Here is a 26177-nt window from a genome sequence, read left to right as displayed (position 1 = left end):
TAACCCATTCATGCTACCAAGTCACCACCACCTGAAACATCTCTTCATTACCCCATGACAGAACCTCTCATTTTCAGAGCCAACATGAAATTGCTGGTGAAAAATTAAGTAATGTTCCTGGCCTCTAGTGCAGATCCCTGTCTTTTCCACCATGGGCAACAGCATTTTGAGCCAGCCTGAGTTTTTAAAAGAGGATATACCCCTCTGTGGAAATGAAATGGTATCTCAGAATGGCTATTTGGCTTTACTTCCCTCCTCCTCAAGGACTAAAGATGTGGACAACCTCACACTTTCTAAACCTAGCTCCATTGTGGAAGCCCAAGGTCAAATACAGTTAGTCACATCTGTTAGCAATCATGACATTTGCAAAGCCTGAGGAAGGTCAGTCTTTTTGGAGTTGCAACCCCTGCTGTTGAATTTGATTTAGTAACCAGCTTCTCTCTATAAACGTGTTAGATTTATGATTTTAATTTTTAAGGGAATTAAAATGAATGCTGGGACACTATTTGACACAGTAGGAAACTCTGCTATAGAAGCAGACTTGGTAATCGCTGGCACAGTGGTTCCCCATGCCCATTTCCACCTCCACCCCCTTCAGTCTGGTTGGATGCTATGGGTTTTATTTTCACAGTTGCAGCTACATTCCCATCCCCTTCTACCAATTGTTCCATGGTGTTCTAGAAAAAGATCGGTCTGATAAAATATTTCATTTACCCTCTCACCCCTACCCCCACCTCAAATCCTGAAACTTATGGCTTCTTTAATGATTTGTTATTGATACTGTTTGGGAGCTGTTGTCAGTGTTTATGACTCCTTTCTTGGAATAAAACCATATTTATGAAGTCCAAATAAGAAAAGTTTATTTTTCCTTCTGGCAGCTTACACTTTAAAGCATAGCTCTCAGACAAGAAGATTCATTTCAGGATGAGGAACTCATTAATGTTTTTAATCCACTGGAATCTTCTCTCTCATTTGGATTTGCCTGACACAAGCAGATTTCTTCTCTTGGCTTGAACCCTCTGAACTTGCCGGGCTCGGCTTGCAAACCCCAGGGACTGCAGTGTTTCTGCCAAATACTTTTGGCAAGGGGACACACAGAGCATCACCAATAGCTTTGCATCACCCCCTTTAAATAAAATAAAACGAGTAAACACATATACATAGAGGGAGAAAATAATTGCTTATCTAAGTTAGAAAATACAGCACAGTGGAAGCTGCTGCCCGCTTTCTGATACTTCACTTTCTTCCACCCTCTGGATCAGCCACAGAATGCATTCTACAGGAAACCCTTCCTATCTATTCCCCCACCCTCCACCTCTTGGGTGTCTCATAGGGGCTCCTAAAATTATGGAGGCACACAGAATGATGACTGATGGATGGCCAGAAGGAAGCAGAGTGAGACATCTGACTTCTTTCTCCATCCTTCTCTCCTGTATCTTCCTTACTTCTGGTGAGCCTTATTTATAAGCTCATGGGGAGCAATTGAAGCATATGACCACTAATAATGAGGATGAGGATGGCAGCAATCCCATCACATTCTGAAGCACTTTCATGGGTCCTCTTTCATTTCATGTGCTCTTTTTGCCTCATCCTGGAATATGAGTGTCTTTTGGTGGAAGCTAGCTTCTGGACCACAGGGGGAGATGGGTATCCTCTTCCCCATGCCTCCCTCTCCCACTGGGGTTTGGGGGAGGGGCTATAAAGCAATTCCCCACATTATGCATACAACTCTTTAGGGCATGCCTAATGAATACAGAGGCAGGTAAATACAAAAAGAGAGAAAAAGGGAAAAGGATATGTCAAAAGGAAGAAGGAAGAAGAAAAGAAGAGTGAGGAGAAAAACTCATGTAGGATGAGATTGGTAGAGTGGAGTCAACAATTGCTTGGGATGCCACAGATTGGTGTCCCATGTTCCCTAAGTAGGGAGGACTCAACCTTCTAACTTGAGGGTGAGTGATTCAATCAGTAACTGGTCATTATGTTTCCATTATGTGCCTAGCACTATGGATAATACAGAAGACACAGTCTGTCCCTACAATCCACTTCAGGATAGAAGAAACCCACACGTGAAACAATTAGTAAGCAGGGCAGACTATGTGCCATGGGAACTGAGAGAAAATTAAAAGTGTAGTGAGGGAAGGATTGCTGGAAGAGGTCAATACTGAGCTATGAGAAGCAACTAGGTAATGAAGTGGGTAGAGCCTGGAATCAGTTATATCTAGCCTCAGATATTTACCATCTGTGTGACTCTGGGTTAGTCACTTAACCCTATGTCTGCCTCAGTTTCCTCATGTGTAAAATAGGAATCATAATAGCACCTATCTCCCAGGAATGGTGTGAGGATTCAATAGGATAATATTTGTAAAGCACTTAGCACAGTAACTAGCATATAGTAAACATTTAATACATGCTCATTTCCTTTCCCCCCTTTTTTGAAGGATAGGTAAAATTTTTATTGGAAGGAGGGATGGGGGGAGGGAGGCAGAGAAGGAGAGAAAGAGAGAGAAAGAGAAGAGAAGAGAGAGAGAGATTGATTGACTAGTATGGTAGATAGAGAGTTGGGCTGGGATCTGAGGACCTGAGTACAAAGTCCAGCTCTACAGCTTACTTAGACTGGATGACCCCAAGATCTCCTTCCAGCTCTAAATCTATGATCCTGGTTGGTTGTTGTCCTTCATAGTGGAACAGGACCAAAATGGCATCCCTATGTTGGGGTCAAGGTACAGTGTGTCTGACTGTGTCTGATCAGACCAATATGAGCTCTGAAGGCTCTACCACAGGTCAGGCACAAAAAGTCCATGTGAACATTTGGAGTGGAGATGTCTCTAAATTTGCACATCTCACATTTCTTTTGAGTTACTGCAACTCTAATGATCCTAATGGAATTGGGGAGAGCATTCCAAGAGGGATAAGTAGAACCAGGCTCACTGTGTCATCACTAAGCATGATGGAAATATGACTTTGTTCTTATGTGGTAAGCAGAGACTATACTGAGTACTTTCAAAATAGAATACTTCTGGTATAGAACAGGAAAACAGGAAAATGAGAGAAGGGAGACGGGAGAAGGGAAAGAAAGTTACCAATGGAATCTTGGAGTAGGTGGGTGAGTTTGCTGTTCCGGTAAGGAATGTGACCACGGTGCTCTGACAGGGCTCCCAGAACATCAGCTAGGGCTGCTAAGCTTCGATTTATAAATGAGGTCTCCCTCAGGATTGTCCCTGTCACTCCAGACATACCTAAGGGAAACCACAGCCATACTTGATTTGTGCTTGCCATTTGAATTTAATTTTGGGTTTTGTTTGTTTTTGCTAAATATCACAAAGAATATAACTGAATAACTATGTCAGGAAAAAAGCAGAGTAAAGATTTCACAGGAAGGATGTTTCTCCGGGTAGCTGTATTTATACAAGGGGAGTATATTAAAATATATTCCATTAACTTTGGTCCTGTAACAAGCTAAGCAGACAGCAGCTAAAACTCTTGGTCCTTTATAATATGACCTCTAGTTTTCAAAACATTATTTGGGTCAGGAGACTACAATTGTGAAAAGGAAAAGAAAAAGAAGTTCACCCATTTGGATGTAAAGATTAAAAGGAAAACAAACTCTGTGTAAAGGGTGTTAACGTTCAGAGGCTCAGACTTTTATTATGTCCTTCCCATATTTTTCCAAGCTCTCTATTCTGCAGACAGGTTCGAGTTAAGTGCTATCAGGACAAGGTTATCCCATCTGGAAGGGTCGACTTACCAATACATTCACTGCCAGCCAAGTCCACAAGTTGTAACTTGGTTTGGACCTGCTTGTGTTGCTCTGTGGGGTCCAGGGGGATCGGTGCTGGAGAAAGACCACGGGGAGAGAAGCAAGCTTTCTCACTCTTCATTACTTTCTGTGGAGTACTGCACAGAGTCTCTTTACACAGCTTTTGAATTGCTTGTTGATCTGCTATAAATGGGGACAAAACCACCAGCATTTTGTGAGGTAAAAAGATGACAGGGAAAATACAAATTCATTTCACAAGGGCTGTTGATGATGAACTTTCAGCTCAGAGGCCAATAGATTCAACATATTCCTGGGTCTATAAAACTGTTGTCATTCACTTCATGTCTCATATATACACTGGAAAAACTGCAGCGATAATTAGTGGTTTCTTTTGGCAATAATGCCAAAAGCAGAAAAAGGAAGAGGGGATAGATAGATCATCATTCGTCTGTTGGATGTTAAACTAATCTCTAATTGCCAATACTTGTCTCAAGACAAATTAACAATGTTTTCCAGAGAGGTTAAGTTAACAGTATGAGCAAATGTTTCCATTTTCATTAACACCAGAAAAGTATGCTTGGCAGAAAAAAAAATCTTCCCTAAGTTTGTAGGCCCCAAGAAAAAGAGATTCCACTGCCTGTCTTTGATAACCTAATGCAACAAGCCTCAGCTTTCTTTACTCAAACTTAAATTCTTGAAGTTGCAATGGAAGTTCATTTCCTCTTGTCTGGGCTTGAAGGTAGTGACCATTCTAGGGCCTAACACTGGGTCCTGACCATGGTAGGTGCTTAATAGTTGTTTACTGAGTTGAATAACTATAATATTCTTCAAGTTTTTCAAGGCTATGCAATTAATTTTCCAGTATTGGTTTAGCTATCTCAGAATTTATAAATGTGATGATATATTTTTGGTGTTTATTAATGATAAATACATGAAGAGGGACAAATAAATAAAATCACACACACACACATACACACACACATACACACACACACACACACACACACACATACACACACACACACACACACACACACACACCAGCAACAGGAGCACTTTTCACTTACCAGAAACATTTTTTTAAAATGGAAAAACATAGTCCTTGGCAGTGATTTTGTCAGACCTTCTGTCATTTGCTTAGTCATGGGTTTTTAGCCCTTCTGTAGGCCACCCATTTTCATTACCTGCTGGGTGTGTCCTGTTCTTCTATACAAACAACTCAACTAAATTAAATTTAACGTTTATTAAGCACTTATCATGTGGACGGCATGAAGGACACAAAAATAAGAACAGCCCCATTCACTCAACGCTGTAAGTCTATATAAAATATATGCAAGGTAAAATACAAAGCAATTTTGGTATGGGAGAAAGGGAACTATTGGGGGAGCTGCAGGCGAGGCCGTGTGTAGGAGGGGGAACTTAAGCTGAGCCTTTAAAGAAGCTAGAAATTCCAAAAGGTGGAAGTCAGGAGGGAGATTATTCCACGTGCAGAATGGGAGATGAGATGTTGTCCATGGGGTCTGGCAAGTGGGCCAGTTTAAATGGAACGCAGAACTTTGGGAAGGGGATTCATGTGACATCAATCTGTACAGAAAGGATGGATCCAGGTTGTGAAAGGTGGTAAATGCCAAACCGAGAAGACAAACAGTGTTTTATCCTAGAGGTAATAGAAAGCCATGGAAGCTTTTTGAGATGGACTATGATACATCAAGGTAGAGTCTTGGAGAAATACGTACATTTAGTCAGTTAAGGGGACAGAGAAGCAGGATGAGAAGCAGAAGAATGATCTTGTAGAAGCCAAGAGGGGAGTTAGAAAAGAAGGCCGTGGCTAATGGAGTGTGGAAGTGAAGGATCTGGATTGAGAAAAGACCCCTGGATTTGATGATTAAGAAGTCATTGTGAACACTTTCCACAGAAGTTTCAGTGCTGTGTTTAAGAGAGGACAGGAGGTCAGTGTGTAAGAGGCTGTTGTATGAAAGAGAGATTAGACTTGTTCTTGGCCTTCAAGGACAGAGCTAGGAATCATGGGCAGACGTTTCAGAGAAGCAGGTTTAGGTTTGGTTTCAGGAAAATCTAATATCCTATACAAAATGTGCAAAACTATTTATAGCATCTCTTTTGTGGTAGCAAAGAAAGAAAAAGCAAGGAGGTGCCAATCAACCGCCGAATTGCTAAGCAAATTATGGTATATGAACAAAATGGAATACTATTGTTCTGTAAGAAATGACAAAGGGTGTGATTTCAGAGAATCCTGGGAAGAGTGTTATAAAAGGATACAATCTAGAATGAGAATAATCTATATAATAACAACTATGGCAGTCTGGTGCCCTTGTGAATAGGTTCTGTGTGGCCTTGAATGCAAATACCCTTGCATCCCAGTACATTAACCTTCACCTTCACTTCACCTCAGCAACACAGGTGAGTGATCATAACCTTGATCTCACCACCAAACACAGGAATCTCTTAAATTTCTTTATCTGATCATAACCTTCTATCACTCCATTTCTCCCTGTGCCTCATCCCTCTTCCTCTGCAATGTCTGATCATTCCTTCCTTCCCTGATTTCCTAGTCCATTTTGCCTTCTTTGGTCTCACTTTTCTTTGGCCTCAATGCTCAAGTAAACCAGACTAGCTTTGCGCTCTCCTCTCTCTTATGAATCATTTTCTCCTTGGCCCACTGTGGCTCACCCCTTACTAAAGCCCTACCCCATCATCTCCCTTCTCTCCTGCTTTTATGCTGCTGAATGCTGCTACAGAATGTCACACAACTGACTCAGGTAATGACAAATTTGTTAATTAATCTCTGCTGGGTTCAACTTTACCCTTCCTCCTAAATTATCTTTTTCTTTGCTCCAAGATTAGAAAAAGAAGTAGTCCTACTTGCTAAGGACAATTCTTTCCTTTTAATCTTCCTATCCGATTTTCTTTTTTTTTCACATTTATTTTATAAAACAAGCATTTCCATGACATAGTATAAAAAAAAGATGATTGCACATGAAACTGCAAATTTATTATGTATAACTTGCTATTCCTTTAAAATATATAATAATTATGTAAGTTTCTTTTTTTCTTTTTCTTTTGTCCCTCTTTCCCTCCCCCTTCTTGGAGATGGTTACCATTAGATACATTAGACATAAGTAAGTATATATATCTATGTATGTATGTATGTATGTAAAATTATTCTACACATACTTCTATTTATCAGTTCTTTCTCTGGATGCAGAGATCATCTTTCTTCATGTATCCTTTATAGTTAATTTGGATATTTATAATAGTTAAAATGACTTACTTGCTCAAAGTCATTCTTAAAACAATATTGTTGTTACTGTATACAATACTCTCTTGGTTCTACATATTTTGCTCTTCATTATTTCATGCAAGTCTTTCCGTGTTTTTCTAAAATCATTGAGCCCATCACTTCATATAGCACAATAATATGATGTCACAATCATATACCACAACTTTGTTCAGCCATTCCTTAATTGACAGGCATCCCTGAAATTTCCAGTTCTTTGCCACCACAGAGAGAGCTGTTACAAACATTTTAGAACACATATATTCTTTTCCTTTTTCTCTAATCATCTTTGGAAATAGTCCTAGTAGTGGTTATCCTATATCTCTCCCTTTGGTAGTTTACTTCTTAGAAAGTGTCAACTACACCTATTCTACATTTTCACATTCTACTCACTTCTCAACTCCTAGCAACCCAGTTCCACCATTCAATAAACTCTTCTTTCTCTCTTTTAATTTATTTTTTCTCAGTTTCATGTAAATTAAAAAAAAGTTTTTAAAATTTTTGAGTCCCAGATTTTCTCCCTCCCCTACTCCCTCCTTGAGAAAACAATTTGATATAGATTATAACGCATAGTCAAGAAAAACATATTTCCACATTAGCCACGTTGCAAAAGAAAACAGAAACAAGAACAAAAAAACAACCCTAAGAAGAATGAAGAAAGTTAAAAAGTATGCTTTGATCTGCATAGACTCCATCAGTTCTTTTTCTGGAGATGTATAGCATTTTTTGATCATAAGTCTTGGAATTGGCTTGGATTATTGTATTACTGAAAATATCTAAGTCATTCACATTTAATCACTGTGTGATGTTGCTATTACTGGGTACAATGTTCTCATTTCATTTTGTATCAGTTCATGTAAATCTTCCCAAGTTTTTCTAAAAGTATGCTGCTTGTCATTTCTTATAGCACAGGAGTTTCCTATCACAATCATATATATACCAGAACTTGTTCATCCATTTCCCAGTGGATGGGCATCCCTTCAATTTCCAATTTTTTGCTGCCACACAAAGACCTACTATTAATATTTTTATACACTGAGGTCCTTGTCCTTTTTCTTTGATCTCTTTGGGGTACAGACCTAGTAATGGTGTTGCTAGGTCAAAGGGTACACACAGTTTTATAGCCCTTTGGGCATAGTTCCAAATTGCTGTCCAGAATGATTGGATCAGTTCATTGCTCTGTTTCTTAGCCAGTACCAGGTTGTTTTGAAGATTAGCATTTTGTAATACAGTTTGAGATATCCTACTGCTAGCCTAACTTCCTTCACTTTTTTTCATTGATTTCCTTGTCATTCTTGACCTTTTCTTCCTCCAGATGAATTTTATTAGTATTTCTTCTAGCTCTGTAAAATATGAAACTGTTTTCCCCAAAGGTTATCAATATAATCTCTCACTTACAAAATCTAATGCCTGTTAGTCTTTGTCTTTCATGATCTCTCTGCAGCATTTGACGGTGATGACCTTTTTCTCCCTTCCCTTTCTTTCTGAATGCTCTCCCCTCATGGGTTTTCATGATATGAGTTTCTTCTAGTTTTCCTCATCCTTATCGGAATGTTCCTTCTCAGCCTCATTGCTGGATCATCTGGCCCCCTTTATGTGGGTTCTGCCCTGGGGCCTTGTCTCTTTTGTCTATATATACTTTCTTGGTGAACTTATAAATTCCAGTGGTTTAAATTATCACTCCTATGCAGACAAAATCTATATAGTGAAAAACTCTAAGTTGGGATTCTTTTGATTTGGGAACTTTCTCCTCTCTCTTTCCCCTATCTATTTATTTAGTTAGATATCTGACTATTTAGATTTATTTTTAATATAGATTTATTAAAAATAGCTTATATTAATTAAATTTATAGCTTGATAGATATCTAAGTTTTGGTAAGCATCCAATGGCACAGGGGGAAAAATTATATTAATAATCTTTTTCTGACCTAGATAGGAAATCTCCCTTCTGTCCTAGATCTGGGTCTCTATCATACAGGGTTTGATCTCCATCTCCTTACCTTCTGTTTCTGCCTAAAAGAGACTAAAGGACAGGCAGCACCAGTAACTTTTAATACGCTTTGCAATATATGAACTCCATGGGAACTTTCTGTCTAAAAGACATATAGCTGACATATTGACTTTACTTCTATTAGTAAGAAGGAATTCAAAACAGTGTGATGTAGTAGAGGACTGGACCTATAGTCAAGCATATCTGAGTCCACATCCTGCCTTTCATCCTGCCTGGCTGTGTGACCCCAGGCAAATCCAATAACCTCTCAGTCCCACAGACAACTAAGACTAAATTGAGAAGGAGCTGCTGATGCTCATTAGGGAACATTTCCACAACAGGGGTTCCCTATGCTAATAAAATCACAAGTCTGTATCAGTCCAAAAATAATGTGGGATTAGACTAGTAATGGCATTGAAGGACAGACCTAGGAACAAAGACTTGAACTGGTAGAGGAGCAGATTTGGGCTCTATTCCACCCCAACCCAAAAAGTTTTCTAACAATTCTTATCAAAAGGAAGAAACAGCCTTGGAGGAAATGATGGGAAACTTGGAGGGAAGTAGAATGATGGAAATCAAATATTTTAAGATAGTAAAGTTTCAGAGTTCAGATAAAGTAGAAGAAGGAGCCTCTCAGCTAAAATTTTATGGCCCAGAAAGGATGGGAATCTCCTAAGAATTAGGAGTGGGAGGAAAAAGAAGAGTTGTCTAAAGAGAACTTATTACCCAACTTCATTTTTTAAAAGGACATTGTGAAGATGGATGAGAGGAAAGGTAATGAAGAGTGAATACAAATGTGTAGCACAGCCATGCAAAAATAGTACCGAGAATCCTAAAGCTCAGAAAGAGCCACAGCTGGTGAGGAAAGCTAGATGACCAAAAAGTGCTTTTTTAAAAATAAAAACTACACTGGTAACTATGTTTATTTTTAGAAAAAGAAAAGGGGGGTAGCAGGAAAAAAGATTAAAGAAGTTATAGGACAACTACTTGAAATGATAGAATGGTGCTAATGGACAAGAGAAGGAAAAGCTTGTTCAATGACATATTAGAAGTGAACCTTTCCCATGAAAGTGGGCGGAGGAGGACATGGGTTCAAACTCTACCTCTGCTCCCCACTCCCAGTGTGACCCTGGGCCACATAGCATCTCTGTGCCTCAGTTTCTCATCTATAAAAATATGAGTTCAACTACATGGTCAACAAGTATCTTCCAGCTATGATCTTATAAAGTTATTTTGCTTTGATAAAGTAATCTTTGGACTGGGAAGGGCAGAATAAAAATGGTTAATTAGAGAACCAATATCCCCTAATAGGGAAGGAAATTGTAAGACAGTTCTGAGGAGTGCAGACAAGATCATAAGACTTTATGTTCATGTCATATAAGGATTGGTTAAAGGAACTGGGGAGTGTTTGCCTGGAGAAGACTTGAGGAGAGAGGGAAGCACAATAATTATATTCCAAGTATTTGAACTATTGTCTTATGGTAGAGGAATTAGACTCTTCATTTTCTCTGTCTCCATTGCATGGAATTTTCTCCCCCCTCATCTACACCTCTTTGCCTCCCTGGTTTCCTTCAAGTCTTAGCCACAAAAAGCCTTTCTTGGTCTCATAATGCTATTGCTTTTCTACTGCTGATTATCTCCATGTTTAGTGTGCATGTGTGTGTGTGTATGTGTGTGTGTGCCTGTTGTTTGTGCGCAGTTGTTTCATGTTATCTCCCCCACAGGATTATGAATCCCTTTAGAACATGGACTTCTGGGGGCCTTTCTTTGTATCTCTAGCTATAAACACAGTGCCTGGCACATAGTAAGCAGTTGGTAAATCCTTATTGACTATCTGTAGTAGTTACTCTCTGTACTTTCTGACCTCCAGCTATATAACCTCTTCTCATAACAGCTGAATGGGGACAGTCCTTCTGTGCACAGAGAAACCCATGGACCTACTTCTCTTAAGATGTATCATCTTGACAAGGTATCATCACCTCTCCTTCTCCCCACAGCAAGCCCTTGACTAGATCTCCTCCAAAATTTTGCTTCCTCGTCTGATTTTGAAGCAAGATCAGAAAAAAATGGGTAAGCCCTGAGCACAGTCCTTGACACATCAGGAGATAGGGGACAGAGAAAGCGCAGCAGGTCACACAGTAAAGGCATTCTGGAATGGGTCAAAAGCCTTTTAAGACTCTAGGAGACCACTGTCACGGGGGATAAGAAGAAACCTTCTGTCTTTCCATTCAATCTGATTTAATAAATATTTGTTAAGTGCCCACTATGTGCCAGAAGAAACAATGAAATAGGAATCATTTTAGAAATAGTTCATTCTACTTACTGAAGCTATCAAAAGGGACAGATATTGTGAGAGTAACCGTAACCACCAAGTGAGAACGTGAAGAATCAGCATGAACTAGTGTGGGGTGTTTCACTCTGAGCTGCAGACTTTTATTGATTATCTTCATAAATTCATAAGGACTTTCTACAAGCCTGGAGAATGAATCATCATTAGGTAACAGCTTTTTCAAGAAAACGAGAAATGTTCTACAGTTAACCCACTCTTTGGGGCAAGGGAGGGAGATCATCCTGTGTACCACAATTTCCAACTTCTCATACACAAACAATATGGATTAACAGAATTCCGTTATGTAAACTTAGTTGAGATACTTACTTAGTTTGTTTAAAAAATAAGATTGAAAACCCAGACACAAAATACATCATAAATGAAGCCAAAAGGATTTTGCTTGCTCTGTGGTATACACTTAACAATCAGCTTGAGGGTATAGTCTGGATTTTCCGCAGTGGTTTGCACATAACTATAACTTTCATATGGGTCTTCTGGACTTTTTGTACTTCTTTAAAAGTGGTTTTCATTCAAATGAAAGATTAACAGAAATTTATTGAAGGCCTACAGAGAATGATGGATACATAGCTAAGATTGGGCCTATTGTCTCATCAGTCTTGTCTGCCTGTCAATTCATATCTCATTGATCTTGGCTCACATTCTTTCTTCCTCTCTCTCCCTTTCTCCCTCTCCTTCCCTCTCTCCCTGTCTCTTTCTCTCTCTCTGTCTCTCTCTCTCTGTCTCTGTCTCTCTGTCTCTCTGTCTGTCTGTCTCTCTCTCTCTCGTCTACTTCCTTTTTTTGTAACAACTTTTTTCCTAGCATATTATTGACTTTAATAAGTGTCAGTAGCAATCAGAGATGCAAAGTGTAGTAACCCAGGAGGGATATACAACCAAACAAAGGAAGACCTGAAAGAGGACTAGTGCCACAAGTGTGAGCAGCATTATAGACAAAGTTAACAGTAGGAAATCTTGACTGCTCCTGCTCATCTGTTTGAGAAAATATGTAAAATAGAATTATGTATCTATCTATATTTTAAAATTTTCTTCTCTTTCTGGATTTCAGATATTGGCATGCCCCTGTTTTAAGCAAATCTCTTAGGTGGAAATTTAGATTAATGAGACGTAAATTATAACTGACTATTCAGTAAAATAATTCTTCATTTGTGATTTTATTGAGAATAATAATAATAGCCAGCATTCCTATACCTTTTTAAAGTTTTCAATGTGGTTTATAAATATTATTCTCATTTTATCTTTACAGCAACTCTGAGAGATAAGTGCTATTATTATCCATATTTTACAAAAGAGTAAACTGAGGCAGACAGAGGCTACGACTTGCCAGTTACACAGCTAATAAGTATCAGAGACTGTATTTTAACTGAGATCTTCCTGATTCTAGATCCAGTGCTCTACCCCCTGAGCCATCTAAGAATTACCATAGAAATCTTTTCAAATAAAAAGCTTCTCTAAGTTCATTTAAAATAGGATTCTTTGTACAACTATTCAATTTACAGAAATCTGTTTGTGAACATATTTATAGATAAAGCCAGCTGCAACTTTGTTGTGTCATTTAAAGATGTCATATGTCAGGTGACTTATAAAGACCAGAAAAGTTTATAATAACTTTTATAGTCACTTAACAAAAACAAATACCTTCCACTGAAGGTATTGTGGATTGTATCTTAAGTAACCCAAAAATAGCTGGCTTTGGAAGCTAAGCACTTCAACCTTTTTGACCACAATGACATGACAGTAGGTTAGACTGTGGATTGGGGAGTAATAATGACCTTGCTAGGGTACCTGTCACCCCACTGATGAAAACCTTGATATGACTGATCTGGATGTCTAGGATAGCATTGTTTTTTTCACCCTCACTGTGTCATATGTATCTTTCTTACCTGGTAGAAGAAGAAACATTTCCAATAAGAGGTTATATAATGTACTCACTCATAGGTCAACATAGGTACATTACTCTTTCCTTCCTTGGTTGTGATTACATCACGCTTTACACCAAATATTCCAGAGCTGTCCTTAGCCAGAAGGTCAAAGAGTTCATTATTATATATTTCAACTATAGAAACTTCAACCCTGGGGTCTATTGTTGGATTTTCTGAAAGAAGTCTGGGTTGGGGGAGATAGAGGATAAAAAAGGAGAGAGAAGGGAGAAAAAAAAGACAAGATAATAAAATAGACCAAAAGGTACCCTTTCAACGTCAGCACACTGTCCTTAAAATAGTGGCTTTCACTGCAAAATGATAACAAATCCAGAAATCATAGAGATTCTTAAAGTCAGTGAGCTTATGGCAATGTTTATGCTGTCGTCAAGATTATAAACCCAATGAGAACACAAACATGGTCTTTAAATGATACAGTAAATAACTCTATTAGGGACAAAGACTTTATCTGGGCTATACAGACAAACCAACTCTTAACAACTGGTACTTTTAGAATGCTAAACACTACTCTTTCTTTGTCTTTCATAAGACAGCTGAATCCTAATTCTCTCTTGGCCAATGATTCACATGATCTTAAATGATAATTTTATTTTTCTATGCCTTGAGACAATCTGCCAAAGGTTCTGATTTTGGAAGTGGTCAGGTCATGTCTAAGCTGGCTGATTATGGAAACATTTTCAGAACAGATGGAACTACTTCATTTCTCTAGTTCTACAAAATGAGGGGGTGGACTGGGGGTGATTAATAATGTCCTTTGTAACTGGGAAATACTTCAGATGTCTGATAATTCATAAGTCAAATTTAAAAATGTAAAAAGCAGCCTTTGGAAGAGTTTCTCCAACATACAATGCATTTGTTAGTTTCTATTACTTCCTACAGTAGCAAATCATGTCACTTTTTACAGTAGTATTTTTTTTACATTTTACCATGTATTTAGGGAAGGTCGGGAAATGGATGATAACTTCTGAAATGAGCAGTATTAAATCTATCTTACTAATTAAATTAATCAAATACATGTAAGTATGTATTTCGAACCAATTTTGAACCAATTTCAAACCAATTTTGCATAGCTTTCCCTTTCACATTACAGGGGTTAGGGGCTTGGCATCTCCATGATCTGGAAAATCTGTGTAAAAGTTTTCACCCTTCCTTCATATCAGAGAAGTGTGATTTTCTTCTCTTTCTCTTATGGGGTATTTACAGTACCTTATTGTAAAATTTGGGTTGTGCATTTAGTCATAGTTTCTGTATTGTCTGTTGGTCATCAGGTGTCATATGTAGTTTCTACCAAACTCCCCCCCAAAATCCCCATTTAATTTCTTATGCTGACTCGTGATATATGGAAACCACAATGGGGAAGGTCATGATGTGGAAGGGATAACTGTATTTTTTTCTATTGTGAATTTAATTATTAACACAAACACTTCAGCAATGTACTGAATGAATGAATGAAGGTAAGAAGAGGGCCCCTGCTGAAAGAGAAACCCATTTACTTTATATTTTCTAGTTAAGACATCTTATAAAGGATAGATATTTAGCAATTTCAAAGGTGAGAATAGCTAAAATTCTTCTTCTTAGAAGACAGAAATGATATACTACCTTGTACCTTTCCCTCACTATACTAATTCATTTATCATACAAATTCATGGGCTTCTAGAGGAAGGCCAAATGAAATTGACCAAACTATTTTCCTGAAATATAACTTTTTATAGTCAACACCATGCACTTTTGGATCTTTTTCCTGGGAGCTGCTGCTGGAGCTGAGTTATTTATTAGCTACTAAAACTACAATTAAATCAAGTATATTGCAATATAAAAAGAGAAAAATTGATATCTATATAAAAAGGATTTATGGGCAAAAGGAACTCAGTAAGATGAAAGAAAGTGAACTTTGGAAAACAGGTTTTATGGACTTTACTTACTACCATATAAAAAGTTATCAGTAAAGATATAGTTATTACTTGTAAAAATTTTCACAGTTTTTCCCATAATTGTACTATGATGGCAAATGGCATCACAAAAACTAGCTGAAGAACGACAAAATTGGACCAATTAAATGAATATATTCCTCTTTACTAGGGATTCTCAAATTTCTTTGGCATTCTTTTTGGGAAACCATGGTGGTTGGTTTGATTTTGATGATACTCTTTCTTCTATAGTAATAAATAGAATATTTATTAAGAAAGTTAAAAGTAATTTAGAATCAATTTTGTTTTGATTTTATTAATTTGTCATTAAAATCAAATTTATTATTTAATTTTATTAACATTTACTCTGTTCTTCCTGTTTTATACTAGCACTTATTAGGCACTATACTAAACACTGGGAATATGAAAATGTGTGTGTGTGTGTGTGTGTGTGTGTGTGTGTGTGTGTGTGTTTCCCGGGAATACTCTGATGGAACAACAGTCATTTGGCTTGTAGAGAGCATAGCATTTGACTTAATATGGAGGTGCTCCATATAGAAGAAATAGAAGACAAAGTCCTTGCCTTCATGGAGTTTATAGTGTAGTTAGAATACATATAGAATATATAGCAGACAGCCATGAAATAGTTTTAGGAAAATACACAAGGGAGGATGTAAATACACATAAACTAATATAGTGCTGGTAGAGTATGTGAGTGCTAAGGGAATACAAGCTGTGCGCATATATGGGTTGGGTCAAAGGCATGGAATGTCCAAGGGTATAAGCTCTTTCTGGCTCTGCCAGTAACTCGCTGATATTGAGGACAAGTTATGCATACAGGGGCTCAGATTCTTGATTTTTGTAAAATCAGTGTCTTAAAAGATAAGAATTTCCTTTCAACATGTGGAATTGGGCTGCATCTCTGAAGGAGAAAAAGACAATACATTTCCTACTAAAAGACAGGAAGACAAAAAAAAAATACTTTATCCCCTGACCTTTGCCCTCGCTGAAAGGTATAGAGATTGAGCAGAAATACCTAGTCCTGTTAGCTTGACCTCAATCAGGAAAACTGACTAAGGAGGAGCCCTCCTGCATAAGATGTGACTAGTTTACAATGAACTGAAGTGTTACAAATGCAGTCCTGGAAAATACAGAGGTGACAACCTCCAGAAACATGTCTGCATAGCTTGTACATTGGGTTTGCAAGATATATGCTGTAGATAGTCAAACATATAATTTCTTTTAAAAAAAAAGGAGGTTTCATCCTCATGTTCACGATCAGCGCCCATCCACACTCCACTTTCTTTTTGGGTTCTGTGAATTCTTGCTCCTGATTCTCCATAGCTTCCCCTACAGCAGTACCTGAAAAGCTCTCCGGCTGCTCTGGGAATGATTCCCATCTCCTGCTCAGCTTCTGATGGTGAAATAGGATCATTTTCTGAATGCGGTCCTAGCATGGTATAGCTCTTTCCACTCCCTGTCTGTCCGTAAGTCATAATACAAACATTATATCTACAAATAAAAAACATTGTTAAGTGGGGGGTTTTTTTGCCTTTTTTTAAACCTTTCCCCATGGATATCCACATTTTTAGGTATGTCATTTGGGAAATGGGAAACAAGGGTAATGCATAAATTGTTATTGATTCTCCCACTACCACCACCTCTCCTTAATGATTAGTTTTCACTGGAGTTGAAGAGTTCATCATGGAGATTGATGCTACATGGAAGTGCTAATGGTTTTTGAACACTCTCCCCATGTGCATCAGAGGTTTCAATTAATCCAGAGCACGCTTTCACCGTCCTCATCTGGATCATTCATCTCAAAACAAACAAGCAATCATTCAAGGAAACCTGTCCCCAGAATAACAATATTTAGCACTTTTCATTGCTATGAGTCTGCTAGGTTAAACTGAAAAATTTGAGCTGGGGTCCAGTGCTGTTTTAGATTTTCATTTGGGATGTGTACCAAGTAAACCTTAGTATTGATCACTAAACTTATTTCAATTTACAAACTTAGCTAATGTATGATATCAAATGAGCTAATGTCATGTTGTATTAGGCCATGCTACGCTCTATCATGTCATGTCATGTTATGTCATGAATGGGATGGTGTGCTATAAAAGAGTGTAGCCAAGAGAGAGCTGAACTTGAACCGAGGAACCTGGGTTGAAGTCCTTCTCGTGACCTAGGTTGGCTATGTGTCCTTGGGCAAAAATAACTTCTCTGTCCTCTAGGTACATTGCTAGGAGTGTAAGTTGCAGAAGTTGCTACAAGACAGAAGTGTCTAATTCCAGTCAATCAACAGGCACCCATTAAGTACCTAGCATGTTCCAGGCAGTGTGTGTTGGAATTACAAAGACAGATGTGACACCAGTCCCTGTGCTCAAGGAATTTAAATACTATTTGGGGAAATCCTCCACACTATGAGGGGAAAATAGGGATCACAGAAAGCCTGTAACCACAATTAGCCTAATAGTGGATAGTATGGAGAAATAAAATATAATCAATTATTTAAAGGAGCTAGCCTCATCACTGTTGTAACAGCACTTTGTTGCCTTTGGATAAGGGGACCTATGAGGAGGAGGAGGAGGAGGAGGAGGATGATGATGAAGAAGAAGAATGCTATTCACCTCCAAACAGAGAGATAATGCATACAAGCAACAGAAACATTCATTTCTGGGCAGGGTGCAAGGATTTCTTTTGTTTAACTTTCTTTGTTTGTTCCAGAGTTGTTTTCTTCCCCCTTTTCTTTCTTCTTCTCCATTATCAATAGTAATGTCACAAAAAAGTCATTATAATATTTTTAGACGCACAAAGCATAAGGAAGACAATTTTGAAAACAATGCATAGAATTTATTGTCTGCTTTTACAAAGGAAGGAGTATGACGTGGAGAGTTACAATTTCAAAAAGAATCCTCTTTCTTTGTTCTGCTCTGTGTATAGGAATGCTCTCTTTTTTGTTGTTTTAAGTTCAGAATTTTTTTTAAAATTAAAAATAAAATGAGGAGATTGGTCTTTATGACCTCTGAGGTCTCTTATGGCTCTAAATCTAGGACCTTATGACATGTTTTAGAGTTTTGCTAGAAAACCATTTGAGAAATCTCTTATTCTCTTGCATGTACATATATGCTTTTATATATTTTATTCGTTCTTCTCCCCTTCCTGAGTTTTCTGGGGAGTTACTTGAATATATTAATACGAGCCCCTCCCTTTTCTAGGGAACTGGTAGAAATCCCAGCAGAACCGTTCTAGTAGTAGTAATGTAAACAGCAATTCATGTTTATAGAATGCTTTAGGGTTCACAAATCAATTTTCTCACAAGTATTCTATGAGATGGGTAGTTCCAAGTCTTGATTAATGTGAATAATGAATCCATCTCTGGAGTAGTCACATTATTTGAATTCACGTTTGCATATTCCCATTGAGTTTGAACAAATGACTGTATTTTAAATAATTTCATCTCTGAGTAGTGCAAATTTTAATAATGCAACCACTTCAGGAGATTCATTATACTCTAACTGGGACCTAGCCATATTTTTTAGGAAGTAATTGAAATGAAGAAGTGGAAGAGCTTGCATAGGACCAGAAATCTAGTCATCGGAACCCAAATCCACTGGACTTAGAGTTATGAAGACTATGTCTAAAATAAGTCAACCAAATTGCTAATATTCTGTAAGTACTAACTAAGTACTGGGTGGCAGAGTTAAGAAATCTGAATAGCTAGCACATATCCTACCTTGTGAATGTCTACAGATTTTTCAATTTAAAAATATTTTTAGAAATTATTGCCATTATACTGGCAGCCCAACAAGTACCAGGACTGACCAAGATCACAATTGCCAATGATTACTAGAATATTTACACTTTTCTAACAATAATACACATTTTCCATATCCATAGAAACTAGTATTCACCAACTGTTTTAAACAGTGCCTTTCTTTTCCAGTTCTGCCATTTACTAGCTCTGTGACTGTGAGTGTTACTCTGAGACTTAGTTTCCTAATCTATAAGTAGGAATAATGATATTTGAACTGCATATCTAATAGGGAGGTCCTGAAGTTCAAAGGAGCTAATGTGTTTAAAACATTCTTGAGACAAGATGTAAATGGAAGATATTATTATTGTAATAAGCTGCATTAGATTCACAGACTTTTAGAACTGAGAGATACCATGGAGAACATCTCACCTAATTCCTGTCATTTTACAGATGAGGAAACTGAGACTCCAAGAAATGAAGTGTCATTGATCTGTAATGCCTCAAGGACTACATGCATTATTAAAGTCCCTTTTAATTATGTTATTCTGATTTCTCTGTTCAAGCATAGAGTATGTGCGCCATCAAAAGTGAGAAAAACTAGGAGATCCTTGACATTTGGGAGAAGGTTAGCATGGAAAATAATGCTTCTTTGTACCAGTAATTTTTCTAGAAATTTTAAATTCACAGTTGGGCTAATAAATTGAAAAAAGTTTAGAGTTCAATGCAAAGGCTTGCTTGGTGCACAGCCCCTATGAAAATATAAAATATCACTGGACCTCAGCTCAAATTTTTCCGTTCAACCTGGCAGACTCATCATAGCAATAAAAAGCTGTTATTCTAGGGCTTGTTTGTTTGTTTGTTCTAAGATGGATGACACAGAGAGAGTAAAAGTGTAATTTGAATTAACTGAAATCTCTGATTCACATAGGGAGAGTGTTCCAAAAGTCATTAGCAATTCCAGGCAGCATTGATCTCTAGGATAAACTCTTGGCTCCAATGAAAACTAATTAGAAAAATCAATGACAATTCCTGTCACCCTTGATTTCCTTTTCCCAAATAACAGGTTTGCAGATGTAGATATCTGTGGAAAAAGGAAACACATACGCACGCACACACACACACATGACCAAAAAACCCTTCATTCCTCTCCCCTTTTCTATGCCCATCCATCTACATTCTTTTGGCTTTTAGAATAGTATCCACAGGACATCACTGGCATTCAAAATGTTATTTCTTATAGGGATGTTTCAGACTATTTTGGAGTTCATAATGTAAAAAAAAAAAGGCAGTCCCACAGGGAGAAATAGAAGCTCAAAATAATGTCATCTGTTTCATATTTGTAATGAAAAAGCAACTCTGAGACAGATGGCTTTGACCAATGAGCCTTTCTTTCTCTTTTCTGGAATCTGCTTCTGCTTAAATGATGGCTGACAATGACAAGTCTTCAATGGAAGAATATTTTCTAAATGAATGTGGAAATCCCAGCATTCAAAAAGAAAAGGTCGAACAGAAGTTCCAAGACATCACGGGAAAGAATGCTGTGTGTGGGCCATCCATTGTAGATTCTAAATGCTTGGTATGGCATGCTATTTTGTGCCGTGCAGTGTGCTAGGTCATGTCATGTCATGTTAAAGAAGCAACATAGTATAGTGGATAGATAACTGGCCTTGAAGCCAGGCAGACCTGGTCTCAAGTCCTGCCCAGGACAAAGATTGACTATGTGATCCTGGGCACATCACTTAACTTCTCTGTCCTCTCTCTAGACAAGTTGCTAAGAAAGCTATAAGAAACATCTGCATTGATAGAGGGAGTTTCCTCACTTGAGAGTTCCCTGTAACGGGAAATCACAGGTCTGGCCTCTATCCCCATGTTACATTATATTGTATTACGTTGTGTTGTGTTATGCTATGTTGTTATGTTGTGCTGCATTATGTGTTGTTATATATATAGTGAAATACTGCAGAAGAGACAATAGTAGATAGAAAGCCATCCTTAAAATCAGAAAGATTTGAGCTCAAGTCTTGCCTTTGACCCAAACTTATTGTGTGATCTTGGACAAATCCCTTTACCTCTTGGGGCCCCATTCAACTCTCCAAGGCTATCAGAACTATTCTCTCTGAATTGGTAGAGGAAATTCCTCACTGGGAGATACCCCTCCCTGGGAATACCAGTGAAATCACAGATGTGGTCTATAAAAATATTACAATCTATTATCTGGTGACAGGTTATATGTTCATTCGGTGCTTAGTATGCTATAGATATATACAGAGCCTTTACAAAAGGGTCTGTTCTTTTGCTACTGATTACATATGAGTTATTGTTTGATAATTCTCTTTTGGAAAGTCAGTGAAACCTGCAAACTGAATTTTACATAGGCTTACAAAACCAATATGAGAAAGTCCATGACTCCTCTGAGTCTATTAAGTAAATAAGGACAATCTATAAATTATCGTTCAATAAATTTCCTTTCCCTCATGACTGACGCATAACCTACTGGGCCAGGGGTGGGGAACCTACAACCTCGAGGGCACATGTGGTCCTCCAGGTCCTCAAGAGCAGCCCTTGACTGAATTTAGACTTCACAGAACAAATCCCCTTAATAAAACAATTTGCTCTGTCAAACTTGGACTCAGTCAAAAAACCACACCCAAGGACCTAGAAGGCCACATGTGGTCTCGAGGCCTCAGGTTTCCCACCCCTGAACTATGCCACAGCAGATCAAAATCAGGCCAGATTTGTAGCCCCTTTAGAAGTGAACAGGAGCTCTGTGATGAACAGGAAACCGATTCCCAGAGGGAGACATTCCCTTTTTGAAGCTAATGTTACTGACAGATTGTTTCTATTACATTTTTTTAACATTCTGAAACATAAAATAAATACAGGAGAGAAGAGCAAATGACATCACAGAAACAGTCATAATCCTACTTATTGTGGTAAACAGCACAATTCTGAAGTGAAATCTAAACGACCCATTGCCATATTCACTCCTTAAGCCAGTTACAAGACCCTTTGGTCAGCATATTCTATTGCGCTGCACATACGAGAAATGTTTCAGAGTTCATCTACAATTTTTGTTTAAAAAAATTACTGTTACTATAGGTATAGCCCTGTGTAATCTATTGTGTTAATTGGTTCTTTGAAAACATGATGTCAGGTGAAACAATATTACAGGGGACAGTTCCATTAGAATGCTGTTCTAACAGGTGATTGGCTAAATGACATTACAGATTGGGTTTCACACTTTTTATGTGTATGTGTGTGTGGGGGGGTTATAATGTGTTAATGACATTTTGGGGAAATGATATTGACCTGGGCAACCTTTTCTTCTGGGTATGCCTATACTATTACATGATAAAACTGTAATTGTATTTTCTTGTTTATATAGTATAAGCAGAAAAGTATAAATTCCTTTAGAAAATTAATTACAAGTGTTAGTGCGGACAACAAAATTATTATTTTTTTCTTCTTACCCATCTAAGAGAGATGTAAGCAGAGGGCATACATCTCCAAACACTATCTTCTGAGACTCCAAAGGGCTATAAACTCTGACAGGAAAAGAAGAAATGGTATTTTAGTGTAAGAAAAAAAGATAAATTTACTTTAACAACACAAACTTAAGATTGAAGGAAAAAAAAATTGCTGGCATATTTCCCATGACCAGTGCCATTTGGACTACTCAACAAAACTAATGTTCAATGTTCTTTCAGAGTAAAAGAGAAATGAGGTTTGTGACTCTGTCAAGTTAACAGAGGCCAAAGGACAGAGAATGAGGGCTTGACTATTTCCTCCTGTCCCCTTAAACCAAAATGCATAATGGAATATAAGGAGAAAGACACTGCTCAAAAAACTTAAAAACCATTGTATTTATCTTACAATTAAATTAGTCTTTTTGTGGTTCAAGTTAAGTCATATCAACAGGCAGCTTTTAAGGGCCTACTATGTGCCAGGCTCTGTGCTAAATTTGTTACAGCAACAATTCTTTTTGCTAGAAAAATGTAAAAATTCTATCTCAAGCAACAGTTCAATATAAGCATTTGTTCTTTTATGATTGAATAAATTAAAAGCTTTTCCCCCCAGGCACAAAGTCCAATTAGCAGATCTTTAATTCATACTACAGATATCTAGTGTATGAATGTGGCTCTTAAGTTTATAATCAAGTTATGCTTGGAGATGGAATCCAGTGAGCACCATTCATTGCACAGAAACATAGAAGGTTTCCAAACAATAAAACTGACACAAAGGGATGGCCTGCCAAAACCTGTGTACTTTCAAACCAGTAGATTCTCTTGTTAGTCAAGTGCTGCTTTGATTTCAGGATTTCACACAGTTTCCTGAAATCTGAGTTTTTACTTTAGCTGGAACTAAACTTTCCGAAGATTTTCTTTTTTTCCAAAATGCACTATTTTCCACACCACCAGTGGGGTTAAATCTGAAGATTTGGGAGTCTTTAGGTGAAGTCATCCTACTAGGAAGGGTTTTACTTTCCCTGCCCTCAGTTTCCTCATCTGTAAAATGAGGAGGATGGATTAAATCGATCTCAGAGGGCCAGTCAACTTTAATATCCTGGGCTTAGGGGTGCAAAGTGAAGAAGGGACTGGGAAGACTTTTTTCTGTATTCCATTAATCTCTAGCAATACACAGACTAGCCTGTACCAGTAAGGAGGGAATCATGCCAAAGGCAGGAAGCCAAACTGTTAAAAGCAAATAAACAACCTCCTCACTACCTATAAAACAAAGAAAATCCCAGTAAGCACATATAGCAAAAGCTCCCAAACTAAATTTTATTATCGAGTCATTTTTCAGTCCTATCTACTTCTTCATGGCCCCTTTTGCGGGTTTTTTGGCAGAGATACTGGAGTGGTTTGCCATTTCCTTCTCCAGCTCATTTTACAGACGAGGAAACTGAGAAAAACAGGGTTAAGTGACATCCAAGGTCACACAGCTAGTAAGTGTCTGAAGCCAGATTTGAACTCATGAAGATGAACCTTCCTGACTATTCACTGTGCCACCTAGCTGCCCCATTGTCATTGCTATCGGACAAGCCTTCTACTCTTTGGAGAAGGAAATGGCAAACCACTCCATTATCTCTGACAAGAAAATGCCAAATGGGGTCACAAAGAGTTGGACATGACTGAAATGACTGAACAAAAACCACTATTCTACCCTTATCTAATCCTTAGAGCATTCCAAATCCTCTCTCATAATCAAGAGTATAGCCATCTCCCACCTTTCAACACACACACTTAAAGGAGGTCTGGCCTTCTTCTCTAAGAGATCGAGACCTACTCAACTCCCCTTCTCCATTCACCAAAGCTCTGAACCATCTCTCCCTCAGAAGAAGAGATCCCTATGACTCATTATGGATAATCTCTTTGCCTATATCCTTGAATTTCCCATTCCTTTGAGCTTTCCTTAAATCCTAAAAAAGAAAACAAAAAACCCCCAACCTCCTTCATCATCTCATCACTGCTCTATGTCTTCTACCTCACCATGAAGTTTCTTGAAAAATTGTTCAGACATGATGCCTCCTTCCTAACTACCTACTCTCTCTTCCATCCCTTGCAATTAAGGCTTCTATCCTGATCCTCCACTAAAACTGTTCTCACAGCAAATCACTTAATGTTCTCTTAGGCATCAAATGCTCACCCTTCTCCCCTCCATCTCTTGGAATTCTTTAGTGCTTCAGCACCTTAAGATCAGACCTTTTCATTTTGGTCTTTGCACTCCCAGCACCCAATACTACAGTACCTGGCACACAGTAGGTACTTATTTAACAAACTAGTGCTTATTCAATTTCATTGAAACCCTATGATCTTCTTTTTCCCCAGTCCTCATCCTCTGACTCCTCTTGGATTCTCCCCTTTCTTAGCTTGTAAGTCTCTATGCTTTCTTCCAGGTTCGCTTATTTCTCTGACCATTCTTCCTCTGTTATCATTGATGGCTCCTCATGCTCTTCCCAGGTCTGTAATGGAGCTCCATCCCTGAGCCTTCTCCTTGCCCATCTTCTCTTTCTATATTCTCTCTTGACCATCTTATTTACTAGTATGGCTGCAATGATGACTTATGTTGATAACTTTATTATCTTTGTTTTCAGTCTTAATCTCATTTCTTAGTTTCATTCTCATGGTGACTACTTAATGGATACTTCCCCTAGATGTGCTACAAGTATCTCCAACTAAAATGGAGCTCATTATGTGCAAGGAGGAAATTGTAGACATCATTTGCCTAAAAAGATCTGAGAGCTTTATAGATTTCATGTTCAATAAGAGCCATTAGCATGATATGACAACCAAGCTTATCTGATTTGGAGTTGTTTTATTTTTTTGTTCACTTATTTTTATTTTAATTTATTATTGTATTTTTTGTGTGAATAAGGAAGTGAGAAACTGACATTGGTTGGACCACATCTGGAGTCTTGTCTTCAGTACTTGGCGTCACATTTTAGCAAGGACATAGCTAAGCTGGAAAGCATCGAGAAAGACAACTAGGAAGATGAAGATGAATGGCCTTTATGAAGATTAGGTGAATAATAATAATTCATTATCTAATAATAATGGATAACCCATGATCATGTCTCCTAAAAAAAGAAACTACATGTGACTTCTGACTCAAGGAGGGAATTTAACCAAAATATCTTATATGTTGATTTATATCAATGTCACTAAATAATAAGGCTAAAATAAAAACATTAAACAGCTCTTTTATCTCATTGAATCTTCCTCCAGTGAAAACCATGTACAATTATATTAAGAATAGGGATGGTGGGAGAACCAAATCTGCTAGAGAAGACAGAATGGAATGGGATGACATGTGCATGTAGAGGAGTTTGCCTTGGCAAGAAGTAAGGCTATCTCATTATATGAGATGGCATCAAGGAGGAGACAGTAGCAGTAGAAGGCATCTGGGTGATATGAAATGAGGAGGAGGAGGAAACTTGCCTCTTGTAATCCTTGTCATCTTTCAAGGCTTAAGTCAGATGCTACCTCCTCCTTGAAGTCTTCCCTGATTCCCCCAGCTATTAGTGTTTTATCTTTCCTAAAATTACTATGCTTGTTTGTGAACATGTTGTATCTTCCTAGTAGTATACTATCTCTTAGTAGTATCCAGCATGGACTCTTTGGTTTTTTTTTTTTTCTCTCCAGTGTCTAGTACCCCAATTGGCACTTAATGTTGGAGCTGATCTG

General features: G+C 37.9%; 1 protein-coding gene across 3 annotated transcripts in view; it reads right to left on the bottom strand.

Annotated features, from left to right (window-relative positions):
• Positions 1-838: 838 nt before the first annotated feature.
• The window catches only part of KIF25 (kinesin family member 25), a 91522-nt gene continuing 66183 nt past the window's right edge, over positions 839-26177 (bottom strand). For all 3 annotated transcript variants that reach the window (XM_072643916.1, XM_072643914.1, XM_072643915.1), the window contains 7 exons: positions 22464-22538; positions 16599-16748; positions 13322-13495; positions 11366-11517; positions 3746-3940; positions 3081-3236; positions 839-1126 (listed from right to left, as the gene is read on the bottom strand). In XM_072643916.1, coding sequence (XP_072500017.1) covers positions 969-1126; positions 3081-3236; positions 3746-3940; positions 11366-11517; positions 13322-13495; positions 16599-16748; positions 22464-22538 — 1060 coding nt within the window. In that variant the 3' untranslated portion in view covers positions 839-968. The remainder of the gene's footprint in view (positions 1127-3080; positions 3237-3745; positions 3941-11365; positions 11518-13321; positions 13496-16598; positions 16749-22463; positions 22539-26177) is intronic.

Source organism: Notamacropus eugenii, chromosome 2, assembly GCF_028372415.1.
Source record: "Notamacropus eugenii isolate mMacEug1 chromosome 2, mMacEug1.pri_v2, whole genome shotgun sequence".
NCBI classification, from domain to species: Eukaryota; Metazoa; Chordata; class Mammalia; order Diprotodontia; family Macropodidae; genus Notamacropus; species Notamacropus eugenii.
This window is presented reverse-complemented; position numbering and strand designations above follow the sequence as displayed.